Source organism: Nomascus leucogenys, chromosome 6, assembly GCF_006542625.1.
Source record: "Nomascus leucogenys isolate Asia chromosome 6, Asia_NLE_v1, whole genome shotgun sequence".
NCBI lineage: Eukaryota > Metazoa > Chordata > Mammalia > Primates > Hylobatidae > Nomascus > Nomascus leucogenys.
Window position 1 is genome coordinate 113,942,528 of NC_044386.1, and position 15,704 is coordinate 113,958,231.

At 40.0% G+C, this 15,704-nt stretch overlaps 1 protein-coding gene across 1 annotated transcript in view; it reads right to left on the reverse strand.

Moving 5' to 3' along the window:
* Positions 1-241: 241 nt before the first annotated feature.
* The window catches only part of LOC115835582, a 59,595-nt gene continuing 44,132 nt past the window's right edge, over positions 242-15,704 (reverse strand). Inside the window, exons 3-5 of the mRNA XM_030815134.1 lie at positions 10,336-10,464; positions 9,215-9,382; positions 242-1,052 (exon numbers count right to left, since the gene is read on the reverse strand). Coding sequence (XP_030670994.1) covers positions 10,376-10,464 — 89 coding nt within the window. The 3' untranslated portion in view covers positions 242-1,052; positions 9,215-9,382; positions 10,336-10,375. The remainder of the gene's footprint in view (positions 1,053-9,214; positions 9,383-10,335; positions 10,465-15,704) is intronic.

Here is a 15,704-nt window from a genome sequence, read left to right on the forward strand (position 1 = left end):
CACTGCCAAGAATGTGGATTTCTTTTTAAAGCATCCAGATGTTTTATGTCTGTAGAGCTGGGCTTTTGGAAGCTGTTTATTTGTTGGTTTATATCAGGACAAGAAAGAGTACATTGCCTTCTTGAATCTCATTCAAGTCATTTCCAGAGTCTGAGAAACGCACCACACCTTCAAATACCTATTCTTGATTCTTTAAATGTTTTGTGTTGGACTTTGGTTGACGGTATCAAAGCTAGACTTATTTTAAAACAAACAAAATTTTATTTTAAGCAAAGTCAAAATGTTAAATGCCATTGCATACAAATTAGGGAATGGAATGGAGGACTGGAGGGATTATTAGAAACTGACTTTTTATGACCTTGATATTTCCCCACAAACACCAAAGGGAAATCAACCAGGAACTTTATGTCCTTCCGCCTCTGTGTGCCTACATGTGTCACGTGTTAGAGCTGTCTCTGTCATCTGTATACAGCTGTCTCTGTACGCAGATTCCACGATGACCATCAGTGATGGAGACTGGATTATTGAGGTGCAAGCTAATTAACTTTTGATTCATTTTTACTATCATTTATCTAAAAGAGTTACAGCACCGAGGATTTGGCTCCCATGGAAAGATCATGAACCACTTCACTCAGCTACCTTACTTCTGGAGATATTTGACCAGCTTTAGGTCATAAATAGAAAAACTTAGTGTTTCCATTTGGCAATTCATGTCCCTTAAGAGCAGAGGTTTTTGACTTCGTTGACTGCTGTGCTCACAGTGCCTAGAAAAAGACAGCCCATGCCTGTTGCTCGTAACATATCTGCTCAATGAATGACTAAATGCTTCAGACCAGTATTATGAATTGCCTCCATTTTGAGCATGAACATTAGATCCAGATTACCCAAATCGCAAATTTTGTTATTGTCTGTTTGTGTGTTAAGATGAAAAATAGACTTTCCCACAATGATGAGTGAATTGTTCATAGAAATAGTTTGATTACAACGAGGAAGAGTTCTGTACTTGAAACTTCGTGGCAGTGGTGAAGATGTCTCTGTCTCTGATGAGATCCCTGAGAGATACCATGAATTGGTATCCACCTTCTTATATATATTGGAATCTGTTCATACATTCAGAGTAGGCACTTTCCCAAAACATTTTAAGCTTTTATGTGGTTCTGTTTGTTTTTTGAGACGGAGTCTCGCTCTGTCACCCAGGCTGGAGTGCAGTGGTGCAATCTCGGCTCACTGCAACTTCCACCTCCCAGGTTCAAGCGATCCTCCTGCCTCAGCCTCCCAAGTAGGTGGGATTATGGATGTATGCCACCGTGCTCAGCTAATTTTTGTATTTTTAGGAGAGACAGGGTTTCACCATGTTGCCCAGGCTGATCTCGAACTCCTGACCTCAGGTAATCTGCTCGCCTCAGCCTCCCACAGTGCTGGGATTACAGGCGTGCGCCACTGCACCCAGCCATATTTTAAGCTTTTAAATGTTGTGCTTCATTATTTGATCCATGGGTTGTCCAGAGAATAGAGCAGAGTTTGTTTGGTTCAATTATTTTGGGGTGGGAAGTAGAAGGCGCAGGAGTTATTTATTGGTAGTGACTTTTATTTTGTATCATTAAGTAAAACTTATAATTTGTAGTTAGAATAATAACTACTACCAGTACTGTTATAAAAACAACTACCAATTATTGAGAGTTATGTACCAGGTACTATGGCTTCACAAAGCTTTATGGGATGGGTAGTATTCTTTCAGTTCTACAAAAGAGGTAACTATAACTCAAAGACTTCCACAAGAATGTAGAGCTAGTAAAATGTTACAGTTGGGATTTTAACCCAGATATGCTAGATATATAGTTTACGTAATTCTGGTTAACAAATCCTAAGTCCTGCTTTTCATTTTTGTGAATGAGTCATCAAGCATAAGAAGTTATGCAAACCTTAATGAACTACATTAACCTTCTCATAGGCTTCCAGAAAACAAATAATAGAAGTGCACAGGTTACCTTAAAGGTGCACTGTTTACATCCCAGACTAAATCAGTGCTCATACAGCTGCTGAGAAAACCACATGAGAGCTTGAAACAGAAGGGAAGGATCTATAATGCTACACTGTACTTAAGTTTAATATCAAATTAAGTTTTTGGTTTGTGCCTTTTTCAACCAATGATGTACTTGAAGACACGCAGTTTCCTAGGGAAAAAATAATTCAAGAACTTCCAAAGTTATGCTTAGATAATGTGTAAAGAAGACTAACAAAGAAGAGAGATAACTAGAAGAGATTTTAAGAATCACTCGGCTAATCTTCCTACTTTGTGCACTATTTGTACCAAGAGATAGGGAGGGAAATCATGTGGTAACTATCTTGTACTGAATGGTATTACAAAAGCAATGGACACAGTCAGGAGAGGATTACAAAAGAAATCTATGGAGTTCCTGAGTGGTGCCTCACTTAGTGCCACTTTATTTTGTGCTGTCAACAATGTTGTGTAGTTAAGTTCGGCTCTCTTTATTTATATATATATATACGAGTCAGCCACTTTCCCCATGAAGATTAAATGAGATAATGCATGTAAAGTGTTATCTAAACCATAATGTGCCATGCAAGTATTAGATATTGTCAGGGCCCGGGAATTTATAAGAACTCTCCAGTATTCTACAAACAGGTTGCAAGCCAGTGATATAAGGCTGCTTGAACTACTGTGCAGGGCATTTGTAACATCATCAAAGAAAAAAATGGGCGGAGGAAGGATGAAGAGCTAATCGGCGAAAATTTTTCTAGTTCTTAGAAGATTTCACTTCTATTTCTCTGAACTGATGTGTAATAAATCTTTTACTGGCTTCTGGCTTTCCAGGACCTGGAAGTCAAGCTTCCAACAGACTGGAGTTGAAACTGGTAGCAGAGAAGAAGGAAAAGTTGGTCTCTCCTCTAAAGGATGTTGTCATTGGGGGGATCTTAGCATAAGAAGCAGTTGTTTGACCTTGAGGCTACCTGAAGGGTTTCCTCAATCTAACTGTGCCCAATTACTAGCAGTTTTCACAGCAGTATGTTTCAGCAGCTCATCAAAGAATAGAAGCAGACAGTAAAAAGAGAGGAGCCAGGATGGGTTTCAGTGGTTCTGATTAAGTCAGGCTTCTGGTGATCAGCAAAGGAAGAGCCTGGTTTCCATAAATCAGAGAGGTAGTTAGCAAGGGTGAGTTGGGACTTAAGGGAACTTTGCCTTGAAAGCCCAAAGACTTGTACTTGTGCCTTAATTATACAGCTTAGGTCCTCAGAGAAGGGTGTGACTTAGAGTAGGTGAGGCTGTTCTGTCAGCTGACCAGAGAAGAAAGCGCTGATCTTACAGGCATCAGAAACTGAGCTTGGCTGAAGATGAAAGTATATACTCCTTTTGGGTTTCCCATCGCTCAGCAGAGTAATGGTTGTGTTGGTACTTAGCTGTCTGAAGATGTAAAGAAGTGTCTTCTATTCTGGTGGAATATTAACGATCCCTGAACCTCTCCTAATCAAGATGTCATGTGTACCCTCACATCAGACTAATTGAACTCAACAGGTTGGTGGGTGAAACTTGGGCATTTTATTTTTAAGCTTTCCAAGTGATTCCAATTGCAGTCAGGCTTAAGAACGATTTACTTAAAAGTTTTAAGATGGAAATTTGCAAAGGGCTGCTATTCAGGTCACTGTTCCTATAGCTACTTAGCTGTTTATGATCTAAGACGACACCTGGATATGTGTCAAAGGTCAATTATTAAGAGGATCTGGCACTGAAAACTGATATCGTCCAGGTGGGCCTTCTAAGATAATAACTTGCTATGAAGCTTCATGTTCGTTTCCACATTAGGAATGCAGAGGCAGCATATCAGGAGGAAGCTGGCATGGTCTGATTCTAGAGCACATGCTGTGCGCTCTATTTCTTTAGAGTACACAGAGGAGCTTCGGGACAAGGCCCTCCCCACTCCTCCGAATGCCCACATATCAGACTAGGGGGATACTTCCTTTTGAAATTAGCCAGCTTGCCTCTGTCACTGACTGTTGCAAATGACTACTGAATTTATATAAAGTTCATTGATGTTCCTTGTTGGGTTTGAGATTATAAATTTTTTCTGCCAGGCTGTCACTGGGAGTAGACTGGAAAGCTGGAGACAAAATTCCCAAAGCTCTGGTAGGCATAATGACTGGCATAACAACTAGAGACTGGATAGTTCCAAAGAAACTCAAGAACTTAAGAATGTTAACATAAGGTAATGAAGGCAAGGGGTATGTGGAAGGAAGCCTATTGAAGATTCCAACAATCTTGACTATAGTTTTGTTGCTTTTTTTTCATCTTTCTTCACCCCTTGTGCTAGCATCTCTGCCCAGTTCAAAAGGTTATGAGAGACCAGCTAGAGCAGAACTGGCCAGAACCTGGAGTTTTGACCAACCACCAGGGGCTGATCTTTAAAACGTCTGGACTTCTTAGGAAGTCCAAGAGTAGCTGGCTGGTGGATAACTAAGCAACAATGCAAAATAGGGCTCCACGGCTGTCTAGCAACAGACATGGGTAGAGATCCAAGATGGAGGGCATCTGGTAAAACACAGTAGATCACATGAATCTCCAGTCTTGAGCCCCAGAAATGGGAGAGCTGGCAGGACGCTAAGAGAACCTGTTGTAGGGTGCTCAGAACAGGGGTACTATACAGGAAAACAAGGCAATGAGTTGTACTTGGGCACATGGGCAGGACGAAACACATTAAAAATGGACTTGTCCTATGAAATCAACCTTGAGCCCAGCCTCGAGAAATGAGAAAAGAGTTTGTCCAGGGGCCAAGGGGACTTCACGCTTGGCTGATGAACTCCTGGTCTACAGCTCCCTGAATTCCCCTTACCTAAGGTCAAGATGAGTTCCAGTCACGTCAGGGCTGGACCTGTAGGTTGGGGTTAAGTGGTTCCAGCTCCTATATAGAGGCAGGAACTCAAAAGGATCATTACCATAAGTATTTTTTTTTTAATTCACAATTCTACTTTCCGCCCTCAACTACAGTTTTGTTATATGGACATGTTTTAAGAGTATGTGCAGAGGATAAAGATTAAATAAACTTTTCCAAGTCAAACACGGTTAAAGGCTACTTCACTGTAGCCAAATGACTTTCTGTAAAGGCCAAAATTACTTACTGTAGAGAACAACCAAATGCATTTGATGCTCTTTTATGCTCTAGAATATCTAATATTATGTAGAGCACATAATATACTTTAAGTGAGGGCATATCAATACACACAAGAAAATCATAGCTATGAGAGAAGCGTGTAATTGATATGATATTTGAAATATCACTACTATCCCCATTCTAGCTTATTTTAAAGTGTGCACTGATTTTAATTTTTTTTTAAGTTTCTGCAAAACTTTATTCTTGTTTTCTCTCTTTAAAATTGTAAATCTGAAATATTTAGAAGATATCTTGCTGTCATGTAATATCCGATATTCACACACACACGCACATAGGTACACAAATACACACAAACGGAGACTTCCAATGAGAAAGCAACCTTGAAAAGGGAGTTTGGGGAGTGCTGTGTTAACCAACATATTGCTGAGTTAGCAACTAAATAACCAGCTACATACATCCCTTTTGTATCATTGAGTAGTGTGCATTCTTAAAGTGATAATGGAACTAAATTTGGAGAGAACAGGCCCTTAAGTTTCAATTTGTTTGTTTCACAATCACAGCCTCAAACTGAAGGGAAAATTACGCTGCAGTTTGATAAATAAAGCACTATACATTCAAAAACAAAATGCAAAATGAAAACTTTTAGAACTTCAAATAATCAAGGATCTTAGATTAATTTCATCAGTGGTTGAGAGTTTTTTTGTTGTTGTGAATTTGCTGGAGAATTTAGTATGAAAGCACTCTAACTAGTGTCTGATTATATCAGTGTCTCTATTTCCTTTTAGAACACACATCTGTTGTTGTGGGGGTTTTTGGAGAGGAGAGTGTGGTTGTGGTTATTATGGAAATACGGCAAAACCAAATATTTTAAAGCAGATGAGAAGAAACCCACAAACAGTTGGCTCACAAATGTTGCAGCGCTTTCCACACCCAGGCATAAAGCAAGCCGCAGCGGCAGCAGCAGCAGCAGCAGCGTTCCTGGTGGCCTCTGTTTTATCTGTTTCAAACACTCGGCTGCTCTTGTTAGTTAACTGACTGGAGATTGTTTTCTCCCTTTATCCCCTCTCTCTCTTTTTAATTGTTGTTACTCTGTTTTGCCTGAAAGCTGCAGTATCTCACTGTTCATTTTTCCCTGTTCAGTCAAATCCTGTCCAAAATTAACTCATTGTGTGCTGGAGTGCTTCTCAAGCTCTCTTTTCTTACAAGACACACTGAATAGATCTCACTGTAGCTCTTTTAAGAAGTTTGCATATCATACGGATAATTCTTTGAATTAACTCAATGCTGACTTCACTGGGCTGTGTTTCTTTAATATTTACAACTTCTAACTAGAAATATTTCTAATTATTAATAAGAAATTGTTATGAAGTTCTAAAGTTTCAACCATTTTAATCCTCTCTCTCACTCTTTCTCTCTCCCTCCCTCTCTCTTATATAAACCTAGTTCTGCAGACCCTGTTTTCACTTTAGTTTCTCTTTTTTATTTTACTTGGAAATTTTTAAAAGAGTCTTCTGAGTCTCCAAACCAAAGCTATAAGACAGAAAAAAAAAAAAAAAGCCATCAGTCAATACAGCTGGGGAACTAGTTTCTCATATCAGCATCAAATTCCAAGGTATTCAACTTGAACTAAGTGCAGCCATCAGAAAAACCATAGAAATGGGGAAGTTGCTGTTGGAAATTAATAATTATTTGCTGTGTGCGTTACAGTTGCGGTTTCTACCACATTTTATTGTGATGTTTTATTCTTATTCAGTGCAACAGTAATTGGGTCTTAAACATGATAAAGTATCTTAAAGGCTGCATTGGTAGCTGAGCTGCCTACAGCAGGTTTTTAACTCTAGTTAAAGAAGGTTAATCAAAGCTAATGAATCTGTTTTATCCATTGCCATGAGTTTTTTTTTTTTTTTTAAATGTGCCAGGAGGTGACAGAACTAAAATCTGAATTGTTCAGCTGTGAAGGCAAATACATTTTTGGCATAATGATTTTGCAAGCCTCTTTGATGGCCCTGGGTCCGTGGATGGCAGGTATGTGCAAGCTCTGTAGTTTTCTTATCTTTCTACCACTGCTCACTCTTCTGCCTTTAAAAAATATGAGCCTTATGAAAATACAGGAGAGGGAATGCAATCCCACACTACAGCCTTCAGTGTGAGAATATCAAGAGACTGTTGCATTCAGAAGTTCAGAATAGCTCTGCTCTTTATAAAAGAATATGAGGAGCCCCTTAATAAGGCCAATTCATTAGAACAAGTATTTGTTACTAAAACACACCACGCAGGACCACAGGGATCCGAGCCAGACAGCACGGCAATTAAAGTTGCCTCCCTTCCAAACGCAGGCGGCCCACCAACTCTCACCCACGAGTTCTGCTTTGTTTTCCTATTAGAAATGTGATTGAAGAATGCAAGTTCATAATTTGTTCATGCAGCAGAAGACTAGTAACTCTCTGGCTGCAACATCCTTTTATACACTTTAAATCGGAATTAAAAAAAAAATTCAGGTTGCTTGTGTGTGTCCTTTCTGAAAGCGCAGGAGGAGCAAAACCTTTTGCTCTGGGAATATACCTTGCTGCCTAGAAAACATTGCCTAGTTGCATTTGAAAAAACGCTCAGCGAGAGACCATCCTCCAAATATCTAAAATCACAGTAGTGGAGGGTTTTTAATTTTAATCCCAGCGTTTACAGAAAACACACACACACACACCCACACACACACACACTCAGCCTGCAATGACACCTTTCCCCTCCCCTTTGGTGCTCTGCGGAGCTTTGGAATGAGATTCATAGCGACTCAGGACTGTTGCTGGCAAGGAAAACCCCCTGCCTACCAGACAGAAAGAGGGGCGGGGAGGGCCATTGTGGCTTTCCCTCCTGCTCTCTTTTTAAGCCCAAATAATATTTGTACTTTGGGGGGAGGGTGCAAAAAAAGGGATCAAGATATGAAGCAAGGCAGAACCCAAAAAGCGAGGGGGAGGAAAAAGCTCAAGGAGAGAGACCAGCTTTGGTCCAAGAAAGGGCCTACATCACAGGTTTCAAAAGCACCTTTTTTCAGTTTCACAAGCCACAACCTCCTTGATGAAAACTAGTTGCGAAATTCAGCGCCTGTTAGGCCTCAGCTAATTAGAAAAAATGGGCTTTTTTTCTTTTCCTTTCTTTCTTTAGCACCTTTTCTTTCAAGCATTTAGTCTCAGGAGGGGGATCCAGGCTCTTGGCCGGGCTGTTTTGAAAACACGCCTTTGAATGCCTCTCCCTAATTCACGCCTTTTGTTTTTCAGCTTTTGTGTTTGCCAGTTTGACCATATAACGTTATACATCTGGTGTATAGCTTGTTGGGGGCTTTTTTCTCCCAGGGTTCCTATGCATTCCCTATAGGACCCTCCTGAGCTTCAATTTGAGCGATCGTGTAACATAAAGGGGGTAAAGGAGAGCCTAGGAGGCTGGGGAGTTGGCGGAAGGAGGGAGCAGGAGAGGGGAGGAGGCCTGGGGGAGACAGAGAGAGAAATGAGTGAAACATAAAAAAAAAAAAAAGTTGAAAAGAATTCTTTTGCTCTCTTCTTTTCTTCTCACTGTTGCGACTGGACCCTGAGTCAGCCGGCGACAAGGCCTTGGTGGGAAAATGACGGGGCCACAGAATAGATAACTCATTGGAATTCTGGCAACATATTCGTAAATAAAACAAAAGTGGGGAGGCGGGCTGGGGGAGGGCGTGTGTTCCTGGGGAAGCGCAGAGCTGCACAGGGCAGGGCTAGGAGGACATTTCCAGGGCCGGCTCCCTGCCTTGCCTCTTGCAGGGGAAATCTAAGATGGTCAAAGGAAAGGAATCCAACGGTTTTGCCCAGGCTTGTTTAGCAAAGCTCTTGCAGCTGGAGCTGTTTATTATTGCAGCTAGGAAGACGCTCTTCCAAACACACTTCCCAAGCTGAGAGAGCTGAAATAATCTATCCTATTTCTTCAGAGCCTGCACGGTCTGTGCCTCAGAAAGGGGTTTCTGTTAAAAGAGGAACATTCTTGAACATGGTTATTTTTCCCCCAGCTCCTCAAGAAGAGGCATCCCCCAGATTTAGTTTGCAGATCTCTTTCCCAACTCTTACCTCCCATGCACACTTTTGATAAAACAGCTTGGATGCCGCTTACTTGGAATGATGATACCGATGTAAGTTTCCCGACTTAAAAGCTCCCGGTCTTCTAGTGGATTTTGTTGCTATTGGTGCTCATTGATGGGTAGTCTTGTGGATGAGCTCTCATCTCAATTTCCCCATCTGCAAAATGGACATATCTTAATATCGAAGTCACAATTCTTAGTTTTCACATACCCGGATGGTTACTTTTGTAATGAGTCTATTTCATATTTTTGTTTAATATATACATAGTGTGTGTGTGTATCTGTGAGTACATAAAACCCGTTATAAAGATATAGTGTATATTTTGGTGGTTGTGATGTTGTATGTCATCCAACTGCTCTAGAATAACTCTGCAAGCCTGATTTTGGCTGAAAGAAAACCTAGAATAAATAGGAAGACAATATGTTTGTGGCGGTTGTTTAAAGCTAATACCAGCAGCTTTTTCTTTTCTTTACTGCTGAACAATTTCAAAAGCAATACTAGGCATGAAAGCAAAACAAACTCATTTCAGTGCAAAGCTTATGAGTTATTTGTGTTTCCCTGAATTCAGGGAGGGGGTGGATGGGTAGGAAACTTGTTTTAAATATAGAAATGGGGAAAATACAACAAACTCCACAGAATATCTTGGAAGGTTCTGCAGCTTGAAGTGCAGAGTTTATTACAGATGTGATGTAACTTGTGGGTATAATTTTCAAAACTAGCTGAAGAATACACTGTGAGAAATCGTACCAAAAGTACCATTTTCCCCAATATATTTCTAACTCAGGTTACCAGCTGATTAACCCCTTGAAAAGAGTTTCTCTAGGTGGAAATCTAGATCCCTGTCTGTTCTTAATCAATCCAGCCACATGACCAATAATGTGGATGCAAGGGTTAACACAATTAAATTAGCAAATGTTTGGAAGGAAATGGTAAAATTGGTTTTTAAAAAGATGTTTAACAAAGACATTTTGCTGTTCCAATCAGACACATAATTATACAATAGGCTATTTTCGGGAATCTATTTTTTCCTAAATGTTAATCAGACCAGAAGAAAACGCCTGTTAGTCCACATTGGGATATGCCGTAATTCCCTTGGAAAAGTAACTTACCTTAGGGAAATATTTTACTTCACAGAAAAAGACTGTTTATTTACTCTGAATTCTTTCCCTTGGTTGTTGTCTGGTTTTTGTTTTTGTTTAAACTGGTCTCAGAACATGGAGAAGTACGACCATCGTCAGCTGAAACAAAAACAAAACAAAACAAAAAAACCACGGACTTGAGCTAAAAGTCTTAAATGAATTGTTTAGCTTCAAAATGTAAAACTGTCCCAGCAAGAATGTCACAAAGTGTAAGCACAGAAGGATCTGTATTTTACTGAAAACATTCTTTATATAACACCCACAGAACACGAAAAGAAAGAGCCACCCTTACTTATATTACAATGTCTGTATTTATTATCTTTTCAAGTGTGCTTAACAAGTTGATACCATTCTCTAAAAGATTTTTTAGCTTGAGACTCCTAACTCATCCACCTGCTCTCCTAGGTCACAACCGTAAGTCCAGAAAAAGGCGTGCTTTATGTTTCTGTGAAAACTGGCTTTATTTCTAGTTATAAGGGAGGCTGAACTTTTAGGTCAACTTCATGCCAGGTAGCAGCAGCAGCAGGAGCAATGTGAAAAAGAAAAATGGCAGTTACCCACTTAAGAAAATAACATTCTGTTGCTCGACAAACACCCTTTAAATTTTAGCTATTAACAGCTCTTACAGAAACAGGAACTGCCAATAACAAACTTGATTTCTAATGTCCCTAAGGTAATAATAATCACTAATTTGACTATATCCCAGCTGGCCTATACAGCAGTTTCTATTTTTTTTTTTTTTTTCCAGCAGGGAAGACTTATCTTTCTTTGGGAAAAAAAAAAAAGGTGGGGAGTGTGCTGTAAAGTTAAGAAGTAGTGTGGAGAGAAAACACATGGAAATTTAATGTGAAAGTTTCTTGTTGCAATAAAGCTGTTAGGTTTGGCATGTAGACTGTTATCAGATGGTTCCTTTGACATTACTTGAGCCTTTCAGTAAGTAAGACAAGCCTGAAGGATTAGGTTGTCAACTTCAGCCTGTCATCTTTGAGCAGAAAAAAAGAATTGCTTTTCTTTTTCTTCCTTCTTTTTTTTTTTTTTAGGTTGCATCTTCCATCACCACCTTTGAGCTTTGGAGACCGCAGCAGAGGTAGTTAATAGAAGACAACCTCAGGCCCACACTGATCATGGGAGTCTAGCTTTTAAAGATAAGTGAGCCAACCAAGCTGTAAGGCTAATCACCCGGTGCACGTATGAATTTATCTAAAGAGGATTTCATGTGGAACCCCGGAGCCGGCCGCCAAACGGATGACTGCACACTTTAAGAAAGTTCGTGGGACTTCTCCCATTCAACTGTCAGGCCACGTAAAGGGTCTGGAACGCGCTGACTTAAGCAAACAATATTTAGCCATCTAAGGGATACCGTAAGGCCCAAGATTTTGCTTTGTTGGCGCTGACAGGAAATATTGATACGTATCAAGTAACGCTCCTGATGCAAAAGGGATCTGTGACTCCTTTCGGCACTAGCTCTATTTAGGAAACTGTCTTGTGCTTTAAAAGAAAGCACAGGTGGGATCAGGGACAATGTCAAACCCAGCACCTCACTGGGTACTTTTCCAGCTTTCCTGGGATCACAATTTCATGAAAATAGGAACTGAGCTAAAGTCGTCTCCTTTTTGAAAAAAGCCAAATGTATTGGAATTTGAATTTGCAAACTCTCAGAATGTCTAGCTGACAAGTGAACCCTGCCCATAACCCCAAAACTAATTCCTTAAATTTATGAACCCAGGAAACCTGCCACTGATTAGGTTTGGGTGCGTTTCTCAGCTTTTACAATAGTCTAAACTATATTACAACTATCTGGTTACAAGGGCTAAAAAATAAATAGAAATATGTGGCTATTAAGTCGCAAATCCCCTAAACAGGACATGTGAGTCAAAACTCAATTTTTTGTGAGAAATAATGTCTGTAATCCTATCGACTCATCACTTTTAGACATTTATGGCTTTAATTACAGGGGAAAAACTGTAATGTCCTGTCTTGGGAAAATTTGATAGGGAACATTGGGCTGTTACCATAGAATAAAGGTTGGGTTGGAGGATTTAATTTAAAAAGGAAAAAGAAAGAACCCTATTTTATCAGAATACTCTAAACATTCTCCATCAGTAATGTTGTGCCTGAGGTGGTATCCTTGAAGATGCTGGAGGTGGCGGTGTTAATGAAATACCCGTTGGCATTAAATAGCATTTCTGGAATCCTGGTTGTAGTGCTAAAAAGGAAAGTGAATTTTGTAACAGCACAATAAACAAGGGGAACTAAGAAAAAAGAACCCGCTCGTTCTGTAAGGAAGATCGCTTCCAGTTAAACAAAGAAATTTAGGGTCGTCTGCTTTTCATGAAAATCACATACATATGGCCTTTGAAATTTGTCACTGAAGATGGTTTTGCTCTAAGGTAAAATTCACCACTTTATAGCTTTTCAGCTGCAAGTCTCTGGATTTTTTTTCTTCTCTCTTTTGGCCTGCAGCCCAATATGAATGTATGATCACTAGCACAATAGTTAAACATCTGAGTCTTTTTGAAGTGTCTTCAATGTTACAATGATGTGATGGTTGATTGCCTAGCAGTCAGTTTAGAAAAGACTGCATTCTGCCCCCTAGTGGTAGAGATTAAAGTTTAATGGCTGCTCCATAATACGTAATGCCTTTTTTCCCCCCTCTTTTCCATATGTTAAGGATATAGAGCAGTGTGGGAATTACTGATGAGTTTTGTCATAATCTGTAAAGTGTACATTTTAAACAGGAAAATTTCTAGACTGAACGGACAGGTTTACGAGGCACAGGGTCATTTGATGTATGTTTTGTGTACTCTGCTGTGCTTTGCCAAACAATATACATTACCACTATAAACAGACATTGTCCCTAATACAACATTCCTCCTGGGAAAATTTTGGGACTTCTTAATAGGAGCTATTAACCAAAAAGTGCATGGTGTTGCCAAAATTATAATATTATACACACACACACACACACACACACACACACACATATTCAAAGAAAGCATCGTATATTGTCAGATACTGTGGAACTTCACATTTCTTTGCAGATGACCACTTTTTGTACAGGAGGTAATAAAAACAATTTGCACTAATTATACCACTTACTAATCCACAGGTCACATTCCCTTTGTGTTCAAGTTCATAAAGAAAACCACGCACACCCAAAGTAAGGGTTTGTGATGTCCACAAGATTTTGATGTGAGAAACGTTGATCACATACAGCTTTTTTTTCAGCTGACAGCAAAGTGGAAGACATTCATTTGAGTTTTTATCGTATCCTGGGTTCTTGCTTGTTTGTTTTTCATCTCTAATGTAGAATTCATATCTTGCATGCAGGCAAGCATTGGAAGGCACACAAAATCAAGCACCCATGATATAGGCATCATCCAATGAGTGTGTGTTTAGATCTTGCAGAAGAGAAACCCCATGTTGGAGGAAGACGGGACAGACCGAGGAGAAGGAGGAGGAGGAGGCATCCGTGGAGAGTGGACAGGCGGGACAGCTGGACCATGTGTAATGTGTCAGTTTGCTTCTGTGCCACTATTGTGTTGCTGATGTTGGAATGCAGGGAAGGCGCTAGTTTATTGAATAAGGACCCATGTAAATTCCAGCTGTCAACATGTGATCACTCCCTCGGACAAAGAGAGAGGTTTTTCTCCTCACTCATATTTGATTTCTAGTCACAGCTACACATTTTCCAGAGCCCTCGTTGCCACCAGGCTACATGTGAGTAGCCGTTGGCCAGCCTTCTCTTTTCAGACTGGTTTTGCAGGGTGAGTACCTGGCTTGTAAAGGTGTGTTGGCTGGCATTCAGATGACACATAGTCAGAATTAGTTCAAAAAGAATGCTATGGCTGTAGTGATAACAAATAATCAATAGTATTTTTAAAGCAGAATTTTTGCTATTGTTTGATTTATTTCAGTATAAAAGGCAAATGCTTTACCCAAGAAGAATAGTCCAAAACAAAAATTCATACACTAGGTAGCTTTTCTTATTGTGAGGCATGTCAGCTGGGTTGTAACCACGTCAATCTATGCCTTTCTTTAAAAACTGCTCCAGGGAACCACAGGTCCACAGAGGGACAGGGAGGCGCTCACTTCTTATCTTGCTGTCTTGCTATCTAGCTCTGTACCCTCGCCATGTGGTTTGAGAGAGGCTGCTGACATTTCTGAGATTTTGAGTGGGGTTCTGGGAAGCTCTCTACAGACTGGAAGGGGAGGAGGAAGAGGAGGCCGAGGAGCGGGAGGAGAGGAGAAAAGCATTCTCTGGGTAAGATCAACTCCAAAGCAGCTTGAGTCTCATGGGAGTTTCATTACAGGAAAAAAAAAAATTCATCCTTGTTCACACAGGCAAAAATTATTCATATCTAGGAGATCTTGGATGCCAGTTTGTTTTTTTTTATAATGGGAAACATAGAAATTTTGTGGTGTGTGGCAAAATCACAGTCTTACTTTCTCCTTGCTGCAGAATTTCATTATCTTGAAAGAACTCAAAATGCTACAACATTGGAACGGTAAGGCTCCCTTACCCAGGCACACATTGCTTTCCTGCTGCCATGATATGGCACTCCCTATAACTCTGCCTATAATTTGCAGTAAGAGGACTTAGATGCCTCTTTAAATATATATATATATATATCATACGTATGGATTATATATGTATTTCACTTTAAGTTACTCAACATAATACCTCCATAAATTTCCATAGGGGTATTCTCTAGAAATACATGGTTAAACATTGGATGAAATGGAGAAATTTCTGGTGTCAGGGTTGCCTAGAAAAACTCTTTCGACCTAAAAAAAAAATACTTTTTTAACCCCCATTAATTTTCTAATAAAAAAGTTAGCTCCAATTTCAAAATGATTTGGTGACATTTAGCTGTATTGATTTTAAAAGATGTAAGGGTAGCTTCATATTGAAATCATTCATTGGTGGTCAAATCATTGCCATGACCATCATCTCCATCTACTACTGAATGGTTTGCTGTTGACTAACAGATACTGTGCTCAACACAGGGAAGGGCACACAGATGTAAAAGAGGATGTTTTCCTCGCCTTGCCTGGGATTAGAGTGAGGTGAGTGAAGCCTGTGAACAATTTTTTTTTTTTTTTGAGATAGAGTCTTGCTCTGTCGCCCAGGCTGGAGTGCAGTGGTGCCATCTCAGCTCACTGCAACCTCCGCCTTCTGGGTTCAATTGATTCTCATGCCTCAGCCTCCAGAGTAGCTGGGATTACAGGCGTGTGCCACCATGTCCAGGTAATTTTTGCATTTTTAGTAGAGACAGGGTTTCACCATGATGGCCAGGCTGGTCTCAAACTCCTGACCTCAGATGATCTTCCCACTT